Source organism: Myotis davidii, unplaced genomic scaffold (genome assembly GCF_000327345.1).
Source record: "Myotis davidii unplaced genomic scaffold, ASM32734v1 scaffold363, whole genome shotgun sequence".
NCBI lineage: Eukaryota > Metazoa > Chordata > Mammalia > Chiroptera > Vespertilionidae > Myotis > Myotis davidii.
Window position 1 is genome coordinate 670,470 of NW_006294069.1, and position 13,590 is coordinate 684,059.

The 13,590-nt window shown below is 45.7% G+C and overlaps 1 protein-coding gene across 5 annotated transcripts in view; it reads right to left on the reverse strand.

Annotated features, from left to right (window-relative positions):
* Positions 1-530: 530 nt before the first annotated feature.
* FAM222B (family with sequence similarity 222 member B) overlaps positions 531-13,590 on the reverse strand; it is a 61,777-nt gene continuing 48,717 nt past the window's right edge. For 4 of the 5 annotated variants that reach the window (XM_006768032.2, XM_015566733.1, XM_006768033.2 and 1 more), the window contains exons 2-3: positions 12,394-12,515; positions 531-4,403 (exon numbers count right to left, since the gene is read on the reverse strand). In XM_006768032.2, the coding sequence (XP_006768095.1) occupies positions 2,695-4,403; positions 12,394-12,475 (1,791 nt within the window). In that variant the 5' untranslated portion in view covers positions 12,476-12,515 and the 3' untranslated portion in view covers positions 531-2,694. The remainder of the gene's footprint in view (positions 4,404-12,393; positions 12,516-13,590) is intronic. The other variant, XM_006768034.2, reaches the window with a different exon arrangement.

Genomic DNA, 13,590 nt, shown 5'->3' on the forward strand with positions numbered 1-13,590 from the left:
CATCGAGCCAAACCAACTAGGACTGTAAGTAGCTCTCTTAGATTTTTTCCCCTCTGCAGACAAAAAAGGGGAAAGTTCTCCAATACTAGACCCCTAAGATTCACCAAGAGTTACTTTTCATTTTACAGATTATAGCACTTACTACCTCCACGTCTGTCAGAGGCCCTCAGAATGCCTGTTGGAGGTGGGAGAAGTGGAGGGAGGGACGTTTAAGTAGCTTATTAGCAAATTACCCATTTTTCAGTGACTTAGGATCCTTGGAGTGAAAGTGGCAGTACACTTCAGACCTCCACGGAAGACATGCTAACCCACCAAGGCCCCAGCAGTCCTGCCTAGGGAGAGGTCCTGGGTACCTCCTGTGGACTGACCGTATTTCATTCCTTACAATCCCAATACCTGGTCTGCAATAATGAATTGGGGGGGAGGGGGCTCCGAATGGGATGAACGGGGGTTCCCCTCTTTAAAATGAGAAATTACTTCCCTTCTAGTAAATGAGACGTTAGAAACCACTATAAACAAATAGGACAAGATTGAAAGGTGACTTTTTTCTTTTTACTGGTTTATAATAATCTTAAAAACCCCATCACACCCATAAACCACCACAGGTGAGAAGATGAGAGATGGAGAGTGAATGCTACAGTATGTGGACAGCTCAGGGAAACTGAGTGTTCCCTGGGGGCAGTGTAGGATGGAGGCAGGGATTATAGATAGGAGGCCTGGTTTGGCCTCTTATTGCTGGCTGGGGGTTGGCTGGCAGAGGGTTGAGGAGCTCAGGGTGAACTAGGAAACATCTCACACCAAAGGCAAGGGCAGTTGGGGGCGAAGGTGGGGTCACAGTACATTTTCCATGCAGATTAGGGGTGGGAGTGAGAGCTTCAGAGATTTGCACCCCCACACAGGAAGAGATGGGTTTGAGGTTTGATATAAAGCCCCCAAGTTGGTGTCTGGTCCAATTTCCTAAAATGGCAGCTCACCTTTTGGGGAGAGGCATTAGAAAAAAAATCACAGCAAAAATATCTGGTTTGGAGCTCAAGCAAGGGCTAAGGAGAGACAGTAGTGCGCTTTCAATTTAACTCAGAGAAGGAAGAACTGGAAGGGGGCCTTGGGTGAGATGGTGGCCAACACCTTGGGAGAAGGCATTGCACCAGAAGCAACAGGTGCTCCTGGGGGCTCAGGGACAGGGAGGTACCAGTGTTCACAGACGTCAGGAAAACAATCAGGAACAATAAATTAGGACTTCATGTTGCTATCATTTGGCATAACACAATCAGGCTTTTCTTTTTTCCTATTTTTAAATATAAGGCAACTTGCCAACACATAATTTAAAAACTGGTCTTCAGTCACATTGATTCAGATCACTAGAGAATTCTGGCTAAAGAACAGTGGATAGTAAACAAAACCCCAAATTTTAAATAAGACCATCAGCTCACATTCCCCAGAGAAGAGAGGAAAAAGGGCTTATTTGGTTAAGAAAAAAAAAAAGGCAGAGCCCAACTATGCATCTTTAACAGGAGGGTGCAAAAAAATTCACAAAACATAATCTAAATGTCAAGTTACAGAAAAGCTTAAATTTCTAGCCAACTAATTATCTCTTGGGAATTGGATGTGTTGAGCATGGAGTGGGTATGAGTGAAGAATGGGCAAGGGGCGCGAGGGGCTGTTACTAATGTTCGCCCATCTTCAGCTGTTTGAACCATGCTCATTTGGTAAAGGAAGAATTCAAAGAGCTTAAGGCTTTGTGTTTTTCTTTCTTTCTTCATCAAACTGAGGGGCTGCGAAAGGAGGTGTCTAGAAGGTGAATGTACCTGTGGGGCCACTCGCACACAATGCTACTCAAATCCACACTACATTCATACAGAAACATGACATTTAAAACTTACAGTGTAGAGCAATATTCTTAGCCAGTGTAGAGAACCAAAAAGCCTTTTTCTTTTTTTTTTTGGTGTTTTTAATTCCAAACTCCAATGTGATCATCCCTTACCTACCTAATTCCTCAAGTAAGATCGGTTTTTTTGTTTTACTTGTTTTTTGGATGGGGGTGGGGAATGAGGGCAGCAGATGAGTGAGGAGAGGCAACAGTGAGAAAAGGATCTTAGATATGCTGGATGGTCACTGCATTTCTCTAGGGCTGGAAAGGGGAATCAGGAACCAAGATACAACACAAAGACACATTTTTTCCTCATGTCTCAAGGCTATGGCCAAGTGCCTGCAGGATGCCCTTGAGAAGTATGGCAAGGGTAAGTTCAGTGGCTCTGGGATCAATGTAGACATAAAAGCCTTGAGGAATGAAGAGAGGCTGAGAAGAGATGAAGACTGGTCAGTTTTGATTTGAGGTCTTTCAGGTGAATAAGGAATTAGCTTCCAGAGCACTTGGGAAGCCTGGCTTTTTAGTCCTAGAGAAAGAGAGACAAACAGGGAGAGGCCTAGCTTAGGGGGCTGGGCACCTATAGCTGCCTCACCTCGGGCCCTTAGCTCACTCAGTCCTAAGGTAGGCAGAGCAGGAAAAGACAGGAGGTGGCCGGTGGAAAATGCAAGGGGGGGAAGGGAGATGGACATGGCATAGGACTGACTGACAGGCAGGCAGTGAAGAAAAAAAGCCTGGGATTGGGATTAGGTCCGAACATAAATCCAAAAACTGCTAGGGCTGGTGGACGGGAGAGAATGAGGGCACAGAGAGTCCCCCTCTGTCCTCAATTAGATCTCACTAAATTCCCTTCTTAGAAACCTAAGAATGATCACATTGGAGCAGTAAAAATTTGAAACTATCCAATTACTCAAAAGTAAGACTAGACCTAGGAGGGGGTGTGTGATGTATAGCTGGTGAAGACTTCGACTATCTGTGGGGTCAGGGGCTCGGCTGCCAGGGGCTCGATGAGCCTTGCTTAGCATGGCCAGACTCTGTTCTCGGAAGCAGGCCTGCTGGAAATCCCCACTTAGGTAATCCACTGTTTGCATCAAGCTGTTCTGGCTTGCCACTGGACCGGCCCCGGTCCCTGCTCGGTAGTGGGCCCCAGCAGCTGCCGCACAGTCGAGGGGTGCACCCGTGGGCTGCCCACCGTGGAACGGCATGGTGAGGTCCTGAGACCCCGAGCTGTCGCTATTGGGAGTGGGCAGAATGTTGTTCCACAGGGGTTGGAAGTAGTGACCATTGGGGTAGGCCAGTGGGGCTGCTAGGCCGTTGACTGGTGGGGATGGGGTTGGCTTCTCCATGGGTGGCTTCAAATGGAAGGACTGTGCCAGGCAGAGTTCCTGCGGGTAGGCAGGGGCCTTGCCCACAAAGCCAGGCCCTGCCAACTCGCGTCCTGTCGCATGCTTGCCTGTCAGACCAGGGGCTGGCGTCCCACCAGCCTCACTGCACATCTGTTGTAGGTGGGCCAGCTGATGCTGGTTCCAGGCAACTGGCTTGAGGTCATTAGGATAGCCAGTGGGGGCTCGAGAGATGCCCGTGGGCAGGTTGACAGGGCCTGCCGCAGGCAATGCGGCTGTGGCCGCGTGGGTGTGCTCCATGGGATTGACCACACATGAAGGCATTGGTGTGGGGATGCTGTGGGTCGACACCCGGGTGCTTGCATTGATGAGCAGACTGCGACTAATGGGGCTGGGGTTGGCGATCTGGCCCTCACACACTGAGGTAGTGCTGATGCCTGCCCTCGTCTGGCAAAACTGGTTGATCTGGTGCACAATGCTGCTCAGGTCCGGGGGCTGGCTGTGCTGCAGGGTGGCCGCCATTGAGAGGGGGATAGTTGAGGTAGACACGGTCACATTCGGGGGGGCATCTGAGTCTGGCATCTTCCGGCCTCCATGCAACAAGGAACTGGGGGGATGCTGGAGACCTTGGTGAGACAGACCCTGAGGGTGGACCAAGCCCTGGGTTTGGGCCATGGGCTGAGGGTGGCCCAGGGCTTGAGGCTGCTGGAGGCTCTGAGGATGGGGCAGCGCCTGGGGTGGCGGGATACCCTGAGGGTGCTGCAGCGTCTGGGGAGGGGCGTGGGCCAGGGTCTGTGCATGCTGCAGGGCCTGCTGGCGGGCCAGAGCCTGGGCCTGGGGGTGGGCTAAAGTGCTGGGTGCCACAGTAGCATAGGGCACCACTGGGGGGTTCATGATGGCCTCAGGGAGCAACCGGGCACGGGTGCCGTCAAAGTCCTTGAGTATGCTTTTGGCTGGCACTTTGACAATGGCAAGCAGGCCTGCCTTGGTGGCAGCCTGAGTCGGGTAGGGGCTGTAGCGCTGGGCTGATGTGTCGAGGCCGTTCACAGTACGACGAACGTGTTTCCGCTGGGGAACCTTCACACTGTTGGGGAAGATTTTTATAGTCAGTGGGTTGTTTGCGACCTTCTTAGCATACGCGTCCAATTCGGCTGGGGTAGGATAGTGAGCAGTTCTCATTTTCTGTGTAGTGTCCCCTAGAGAGAGAGAAGGGGAAGGAGAGCAAAGAAGGAGAGGGAGCTCATCAGTGCCAAGCCAACCAGCCTTCTAGATTCCCCTTTTGAGGGTGTAAAAGGGGGGAGGTGAGGGACTAACTAAGTTGTCTCCCTAGCCTTCAGAGTCAGACCCAGCCTCAGGCCCCATCAATACTTTAATGGGCCAGGCCTTGTGCTATGTGACAGGCTACCTCAACGAATACTTGCTACTGCTTTAGGAAGCAGGTACTATTATGATGCTTGTTTTACAAATGACATCACTAAAGACAGAAATAGCAGAGCAACTTTCGAAAGTCCAGAATCTGGCAGAGACAGAAGCTGGCCAGTTCTCACGGAGTTGTTCTACATGGAACTTTCTCCAAGTTCCTTCCAGCCCATGCTGGCCTGGGTATTGCTGATTCTAAGCAGAGCTGCTTATGAGAGCCCTCAGTCCCTTTCCCTGGGACATCCTGGTAAAGAGGGCAGCCAGAGTGACTACTCTTCCATCTGCAGTGGCCAGTGAGGCATCAGCTTTCTCCTTAGCATTGGCAGCTGGGGCGTCATGCCCATTGGGTGGGCATCCTGGCACAGTAGACAGGATGCTTCTTTTTTAGGAACAGAGGAGTAAGCTGCCAACATCCCTCCCCATCCCATGTCACAAGTTCACTTTTGTTTACAGCTTACTACTCTCAGCCTGACTGGGTAAAGATCAAAAGGCTTTATTTCCTTGAGGGGGGTGACAATAATGACAAGGCAGCAGAGAGGGAATTTGAGAAGAAAGGATTTAGAGAATCTTTAAGTCCTGAGAGCCAAAAATAGTCTGTATTTGGCCCTTGTCAGCTGTCACTTTCCAAAATGAAAGAGGAAAAATCTGACTTCCTTTGGAGACTGCGGAAATACCCACTCAATGTGCCTCATTAATGTTAACAGTCTCTTTGTTCCTATCTCCAGTTGCCTCCCATCAGGGGGCTCCAGCGGATGTTGTGTTTCCAGTCAAAAAGGAAAAGGTTCTGAGAACAAGAGCTCTTTCAGGATGCCAGGCTCCTACACGGGGTCTCTGCTCTGTTATCCCTCTCTCTGAGGGAGGGTCTCCCCTGAGTTTACACAAAAGGTGCTTAATAAAGGCTTGCTGAGTGACTAAGTACACAAACTGCCCAAAGCAGAAGGAAGGGGGCTTGGCTGGGAACCTAGGCTCAGCTAGCAGGTCCCTCCCTACTTCCTCCCCTTGCAGAAGGCAGCCATATAGAGCAGGGACAAAGCTGACTGAATGCTGGGCTTGTGACTTCAGCTGGCCTGGCTCAAGGAGACCTTATTTGAAAATCATGTCACTGGGCATCACCTGGAAGAGAAGTAGGCTAGTGCGTGTGCTAAAGAGGCCCAGCTACCATCCTTTGGTGACACTGCTGGTTAGTTGGCAGCAACTGCTTAGAAACTGCTGCTCTTGGAAGCAGGAAAAGAAAGCTCAAGTCTAGGATAGGCAGAGAATTCGGGTCCACACTCAAGAAGGTAGAACTTAGCAAAAAGAGTACAGACAGGAAAAAGGCTTAATGCTTTCAAATACTGGAACAATGCCTTGACTTAGCAGATAGGCAAACATGTTTAAGGGTCTGCTTTAGTTTTTTAAAAATATTTTTTATTGATTTTTTACAGAGAGGAAGGGAGAGGGATAGAGAGTTAGAAACATCAATGAGCCCCAGCTGATTTGGCTCAATGGATAGAGCGTCGGCCTGGGGACTGAAGGGTACCAGGTTCGATTCCAGCAAAGGGCACATGCCTGGGTTGTGGGCTCGGTCCCCAGTAGGGGGCCTGCGGGAGGTGCACACCCCCCACTGGGGATGTGCCCGCAGCCAAGGTATATGCCCTTGACCGGAATCGAACCTGCGACCCTTGAGTCCACAAGCTGACACACTCTATCCATTGAGCCAAACTGGTTAGTGCGGGTCTGCTTTATTTACAGGATAAATGCTCTACCCATAAAAGAAATGTCTGTAAGATGACAGATTTCATGAACATCTTAAGATGAATGTGATGGTGACAACTGGGGTAGGAGGGAGAGGAAGGCAGAGTCTCAGAAATCTTTCCCATCCACTAGCTGCTGAGGAGGGTCAAAGCTCTGAGAGCAGAGTTTGAGTTCTGCTTTTTGTAGGCCACTGTCCCTTAACTGCCACTCATCCAAAATGGAAACCATCGCTACACGCTGTGATATTTTGAATTTCATTGCGTCTATAGACACTTATGGTGTACAAAGGGTTAATTAATGGGCTCCAGTCTCCATAAAGTGGAGCCTTTTCTGACCCTTCTTACATTCTCCTTGACAATAAGGTATATATATTTAAAAAAAAAAGTCTAGAATCACTGAGCCATAGTTCCTAAGCTCAAGGTACCAGAATTCCATTAGAAACTGACCTGGTCAGCCACTGGCCTTAGGTGTCTGTTTGGTTAAAATCATGTAACACTCCTAGCTCAGTGTCTTACCTCGAGCAGCTATGTAGCAAATACCTGTTAAGTGCCATCAGTATAGGCACTGCCTGACTGAACAACTGAACTGGGCTGAGGAATGGGAGTTTGAAGCTACTGAGTTTTAGTTCAGACAGGAAATAACGGTCTGCCCCTGGGCTCTCCTCCATGTTAGTGGGCTTTTCTCCTTGAAGGCCAAGAGAGAGGAATACAGTTGAGCTTGCTGAATAACAGAGTTTCTTTCTAAATTTTATTTATTTATTTATTTTGAGAAAGAGAGAGAGAGGGAAAGGTGGGGTGGGAGAAGGAGGGGAGGAAGGGAGAAGAAAGAAGGAAGAAGAAGATGAAGAGAGAGGGCACAAGCCATAGATTTATTCCACTTATTCATGCATTCATTGGTTGATTCTTGTATGTACCCTGACCAGAGATCAATAGAGTTCCTTTTTTCAAGTCAGTACCAACTCTCAGGTTGCTGTTTTTTCTAGCAGAGGAAGAAGGGATACATTCAGGAGTATGACACTGACATTGATTAGTTCTTTTTCCCCCACAGGCCAAGGCTAGTTAGTTCTTCTTGTCTTGCCTCCACTGATGGTGACAGCAGTAATGGGGGTAGTCAAACAAAGGGACAAGCATCAAAGGGAAGTAATGGGTGAGAGGGGAGGTAACACAGGCTACAGGATTTTTATTAAGGAAGAATCTCAAGGATGAGATGAATATATTGGACCAGAGGCCATGTTCTGGTAATTCAGTACCAACCACTTCACATATGACTTAAGCCCAACCTTTTAAAAAAGGTCAAGTTCTAAAATAATGATAATAAATAAATAAATAAGGTCAAATTCTTCACATATATAGTTTAAAAATATATATTTTTATTGATTTCAGAGAGAAAGGGAGAGGGAGAGAAAGAAACATCAATGATGAGAGAGAAGCATTGACTGGCTGCCCCCTGCACACCCCACACTGGGGATTGAGCCCACAACCCAGGCATATGCCCTGACTGGGAATCGAACCATCACTTCCTGGTTCATATGTTGACACCCAAACACTGAGCCACTCCAGCCAGCTCTCAATACTTTTTATCTCAGTCCTCACACACAGGCATCCTAGAGTCTCTCTTTCTTCTATAACATCTTAAGTGCTCAGCTAACACATAGATACTACAGCTTTGTAAGCAAATTACTTAAATATCAAGTACCAACTGAGTCATTAATCAAGACATGAGGCAGTATAAAGAATAGGGGATATGTCGTTAGAAGAAAAGAGAGATCCAGATTCAAGTACTGACTTTATTATCTAACTACCCAGTCTCAGTCATTCCTCATTTATAACAAACAGGTATGATATCTACTGTCCTGCTTCACAGGATTACTAAGATCAAGAGATCCGATGAATGGGAAAATACTCTGTGTACAGGAACAATGACTGTTGATATTTATTATTCAAGGATATCAGTTTTGGCTAAGTCTGTCCAAAGACAGGACAAAGAACCCTGACAAAGGAAGCTCCCACTGCAGGACACCCTGGACTTGAGTCTGGAGAGTTAAATGTAGCCAAAAGCACTTTTGTCTATTCTTGGGACTAGGGGGAAATCTGCTTGAATACAGGCTTCCCCACAGGGACCTCCGTATGTATCCTTCTATTTTGAAGGTCAGGTGACATGGGTGGCATATACAGCAGAAACCTCTATCTATAGGTGGAGAGGCACAAGCAGTGTGTTTCTAACGCAAGCTTTGGAATCTGAACCAAGTGTGAGTTCTAGCCCAATCACTGAACTGTAATGTGATGTTGGCAAGTGGCAAACACTCTGTGCCTCATCTTTAAAAGAAAGATAAGAGTGTCTCCCATACGGAATTATTGAGGAATGAATAACAACATATATAAAAATACTCAACAGGCCCTAGCCAGTTTGGCTGAGTGGATAGAGCGCCAGCTTGTAGATTGAAGGGTCTGGGTTTGATTCTGGTCAGGGGCATGTGCCTGGCTTGCAGGCTCAGTCCCCAGTTGGGTGCATGCAGGAGGCAGCCGATTGCTGTTTCTATCTCTCCCTCCCTCTCCGAAATCAATAAAAATACATTAAAAATAATAATAACATATAAAAATACTCAACAGGCCCTAGCTGATTTGGCTCAGTGGATAGAGCATTGGCCTGCGGACTGAAGGGTCTCTGGTTCGATTCTGGTCAAGGGCACATGCTTGGGTTGTGGGCTCAATCCCCAGTAGGGGGTGTGCAGGAGGCAGTTGATCAATGATTCTCTCTCATCATTGATGTTTCTATCTCTCTCTCCCACTCCCTTCCTCTCTGAAATCAATAAAAAGTATTCAAAAAATGTATATATATTTTAAAAATGCTCAACAGTGTGGTGATTGTAGGAGGGAAGGGAGTGAGTGGAGTTAGAAGAGGGCAAGAGGAGATTAAATGGTGATGGAAAAAAAACCAAACAAACAAAAAAAACAACTCAAGATAGTGCCTGGCACATGCTTAGCAACTCAACAGATGAACAGATGCTAGTTAATATTGCTGATATTTCTATGAGTTTATTCAATCATTTGGTCCAATTAACAATTTCCAGGCCCTCCCACTAGGGGGCAGACAGACAATACTAAGAAGCAGTAAAAGAATTTTGACATTTGTTCCAGCTCCAAAACTCTGCAATAAAATAGGTCAAAGTTATTATCTAAAAGATGATTTGAAAACCAAGGTCTTTTTAAAAATATTGACAAGTAAATAAATAAGGTCAAATTCTTCACATATATATTTAAAAAATATATTTTTTTTATTGATTTTAGAGAGGAAGAGAAAGATAGAAACATCAATGATGAGAGAGAATCATTGATCAGCTGCCTCCTGCACACCCCACATTCCAGGCATGTGCCCTTGACCAGAATCGAACCCGGGACCCTTAGTCCGCAGGCGGACGCTCTATCCACTGAGCCAAACCAAGGTCTTCTGATAATTTCAGCCATTCATCCAAAAATATTTATTGAGCCACTACTATATACCTGACCATAAACTGAGCTTGGAGTTAATAAAAAAAATGTTCAAAAACACATATTTCTGGGGGATTAGGAGAAGGTGGGTCAGAGGAAAACAAATTTCCAAGTACAGAATTCCAAAATGGCTAGGACTCTCAAAGCAAGTGGCATCATGAAATATATAATCTAGAAAAGCTCTGGGAGGCATCCATCTAACCCTAACTCTGGTCCTCTACCAAGTACAGGACCCACACCAAACCAAGATTTCTTTAATCCAGCCTGCCCTATGGCAAATTATACATCTAGGCTGTGAAACATCACATTCTCCTACACACACCGAACAGGAAGGAGAGAAGAGAAAATGTGGAGTTAGAAGGAATCAATCCTGTGACTCTATTTATACATGTGGTGACTCAAGCCTGGGAAAAAGTGATTAGCCAGGTGACTTATAGTGCTGGGCCAAGAAGCCACATATCCCGACTCCTGACCCCTGATCCAATTCTCTTGCCTTGAGCTGACTCTTACAACATAAAGCACAGTAAGCTATCAACATCCATATCTCATCCTCACCCCACCAGATACCAAGCTCTGTGTTTCTAGGAATTTAGAAGACCCTTCTAAGAATGGAAGTTTTAAGGTTTCTATAACTGGTAAACTTGAGTTCTAAGCAGCTCTTTAGCTGTTGGTTCCTGAAGAAGACAGCTTATGCTCTAGCTCACCTTAACTGTAAATGTTTAACATTAACAGCTATAAGTCAAGATTTTTCTTTTTTTTTATACCTTTTGGGAGAGGAGAGAAGCAAGCAAGCAGGCTTAAAAATACCAATAGTATTTCTCCTCTGCAAAGGTGTGGATTTAGTTAAGGATAGCAACAAGAGAGTCAAAGGAATTTAAATACACTGTCCCCCAAATGGACTGTTGAGTCTGAAACCAGGAAAGAAGGACATCTCAATTCTCAAATATAGACGAGGGACAGTGGTTAGCAGAGGCTACTTAGGAGCTGCTTTGGGGGAAAAGTAAAGTGGAGATCTCAATGTCAGCACCCAAGACAAAGCTGCCAATTTGCCTGTCCTCCCAAATGGCTCATCCCTTGACATCACATCTCTAGGTGAAGCTGTCAAAGTAAGTCAAGGAATGTAGAAGACAGTGAACTGCTCTTTATCATCTTACTGTATACTTCCAAGTATACTCCCTTTCCAGTTGTGTCCTCTGGAAGCCCATAACCAGTCACAATGCAGTTAGCATGGAGATCTGGGTGGCCAGGGAGCAAATACAACTTCATCACCTGTCATCACTTATGAAAAGAAAGGCTGGGGAGAAAGCTGGCACAGCAGAGCTTGCCTACTGCAGAAGGAAGACGGTCACCTTCAGTTTTGTCGTTATATATGCTGGATTCATTGGCCAAATCCTAGATCTAGCCAGACTCTGAGTCTTACTCTCCCTCAAAGAAAGGAAGTCAGAAGCTAGATTATTTTAACTTCTGAAGATGATCTCACAGAATAGGGTCAGTAAACTATGGTCTTTGGGCCAAAATCCAGCTGCTGTTTTTAATTAAAAGTTTTACTGGAACACAGTTACATGCAGTGTTTACATATCGTCTACAGCTGCCTTTGCCCTACAATAGCAGAGCTGAGTAGATGCCACAGAGACCATGGCCCACAAAGCCTAAAACATTTGCTCTCTGGCCCTGTACAGAACCCTATCATCAAGGATCAGATAAGATGTTGAAGAACCTTTTCTATTAAAAGGGAAGTGTAGATGTTTCATTGATTTCCCCTTTTTGCTCTAAAAGGAAAGTCTATTCCAAATTTAGGACCATTTTGACACCTGAAGATACTGTACATGGTAATGAGCCAGGAATAGAATCATTTCCTTGCACATTCATGCAGTTCAAGGATAGAAGGTAGTAATCTGGGAAAGCATGAAGTACAAAGCCCCAATTCCCGCCAGTTTGAGACAGAAATCTAACAGACAATTCTCAAAAGCTCAATCATATGGGAAGTATATTAGCAGGAATATACCAGAAAGACTGAGAAAGCTAGCTCCTTATCCCTCTGAAGGCGGAAGCTGCTTTACTTGCTGTGAACTGAGGGCACTGGCTCAGAAGGCAGACAGCAGAGCCAAAGGGAATTGTCTGTTTCCATGGTAGAAAGTAGTCAGAGAGTCCAAAACAAAGGAGCAGTGTAAACAGTTTGTTTCGGAGATATAATAAGGAATCTGAACTGTGCGTTTCATTTAATTCCTCGTGGGGATTCCGTTTGAGATACTTTTTTAAAGAGTGATTATATATCTCCTGTAAAACTCCTTATAGTGCTCAAGAGAGTTATCAGCAACAATTAAAATTAAGATGGTATACACTGGGAAATTCTAGTATTTGAGAGGATCTCTCTGATCAAAGGTATCTCACACTGCTGACAAGTTTTTGCAATTGCTTTCTTTTGTCTGTACTGAAGAATATCTTGAAGATATCAAAGTCCATAGTCAATGTACCCCTCCGAAACAGCTCAAATGTAGGGTCAAAACAAAGGACCACAACCTTCCCTGGGATCCAGATTACTTACATTTCTGAAGTCCAGTGTTCATCTGCGTGTGAGAAAGAAGCTGAAAGGACAGGTCACCTGGCCCTGGTAGACAGGCTAGCATGGCAGACCGGCATCAACACAACATGGGGCAGTCACTCACACTGTAATGAACAAAAAAACAAGGTCATGGAACACAAGGCAACTCACTCAAGGAAGATACCAGGGACATCTGATATGAGCAGCACAGGCCCAAGTTTAGATAGATAAGCAATTTAATTAGTAGCATGTTGGCTGAAAATATATCTATGTTTTTATCTGTAGCAACAATTTGCTCGAAACTATTACTAAGGATAAAATATTTCAGTCAGCACAGACGAGTGGGTGAGGAAAAGAAAATCTACCTATCCACATAATTAAATGAAAAATACAGGCGCATCTGTAAGGTCTTTTATGCTCACAAGCTCTGGATGTACTCATTTAGCATTTCCTGTAGGTTGCCTCTCTCTATCATGGGCTTTTGGAAAGGCCCATGGGGCTGCCAAATGAATGGCGCGCTGGCTCTCATCTGGGCCTCAGCTAAGAAGGGAGCAGCAAGGCTAGGGCACATTCTAACTGAGGTGAAGGGGAAAATGATTTCTCCCTGAAAACAGAACAGTGTTCCTAAAGACAGCTGGTCCTCATAGGGCCTGGCTTAGTCTATTTACAGGGTAGGTTTAGAGCCGGGCCAGTCAGTCATTTCCAGAGGCAGTATAGTACATGAGTTGCAAAAGCACCCAAATTTTCACCTGTGACACTCCAGTAACCCGAACTCACTTTCAAAAGGAAGAAAAAGCAAAACATCTTAGGAGACACAATTAACTACTGTTAAAGCAAATTCTGTTTGTCAGTTTCTGGGGATTCACCTTTCCTATTGCCTGTGACACAATTAGACCTCCTGGACCCTACCCTATCCCACCCCAAAACTGTACTGCACCCCAAGGAAATTAAGGTGGCCAGAGCCCTCTTTGGACAGGCAATCCTGACATTATGTCAAGATGGCAGCATTGTTTCATCAGTGCTGTCTACCAATAAGATATACACAGTTCAAGCAAGCAGACATTGAGGTGGACTTTTGTAGGGAAGGAAACCTTGTCCACAATGCTAAGAAAGTTACCTTGTGTACACCAAGGACCAAGCTTTTCCCAAAGAAGTATAATGTACTAAAACATGAGATTTTTTTCTCATGCTGCAAAACCC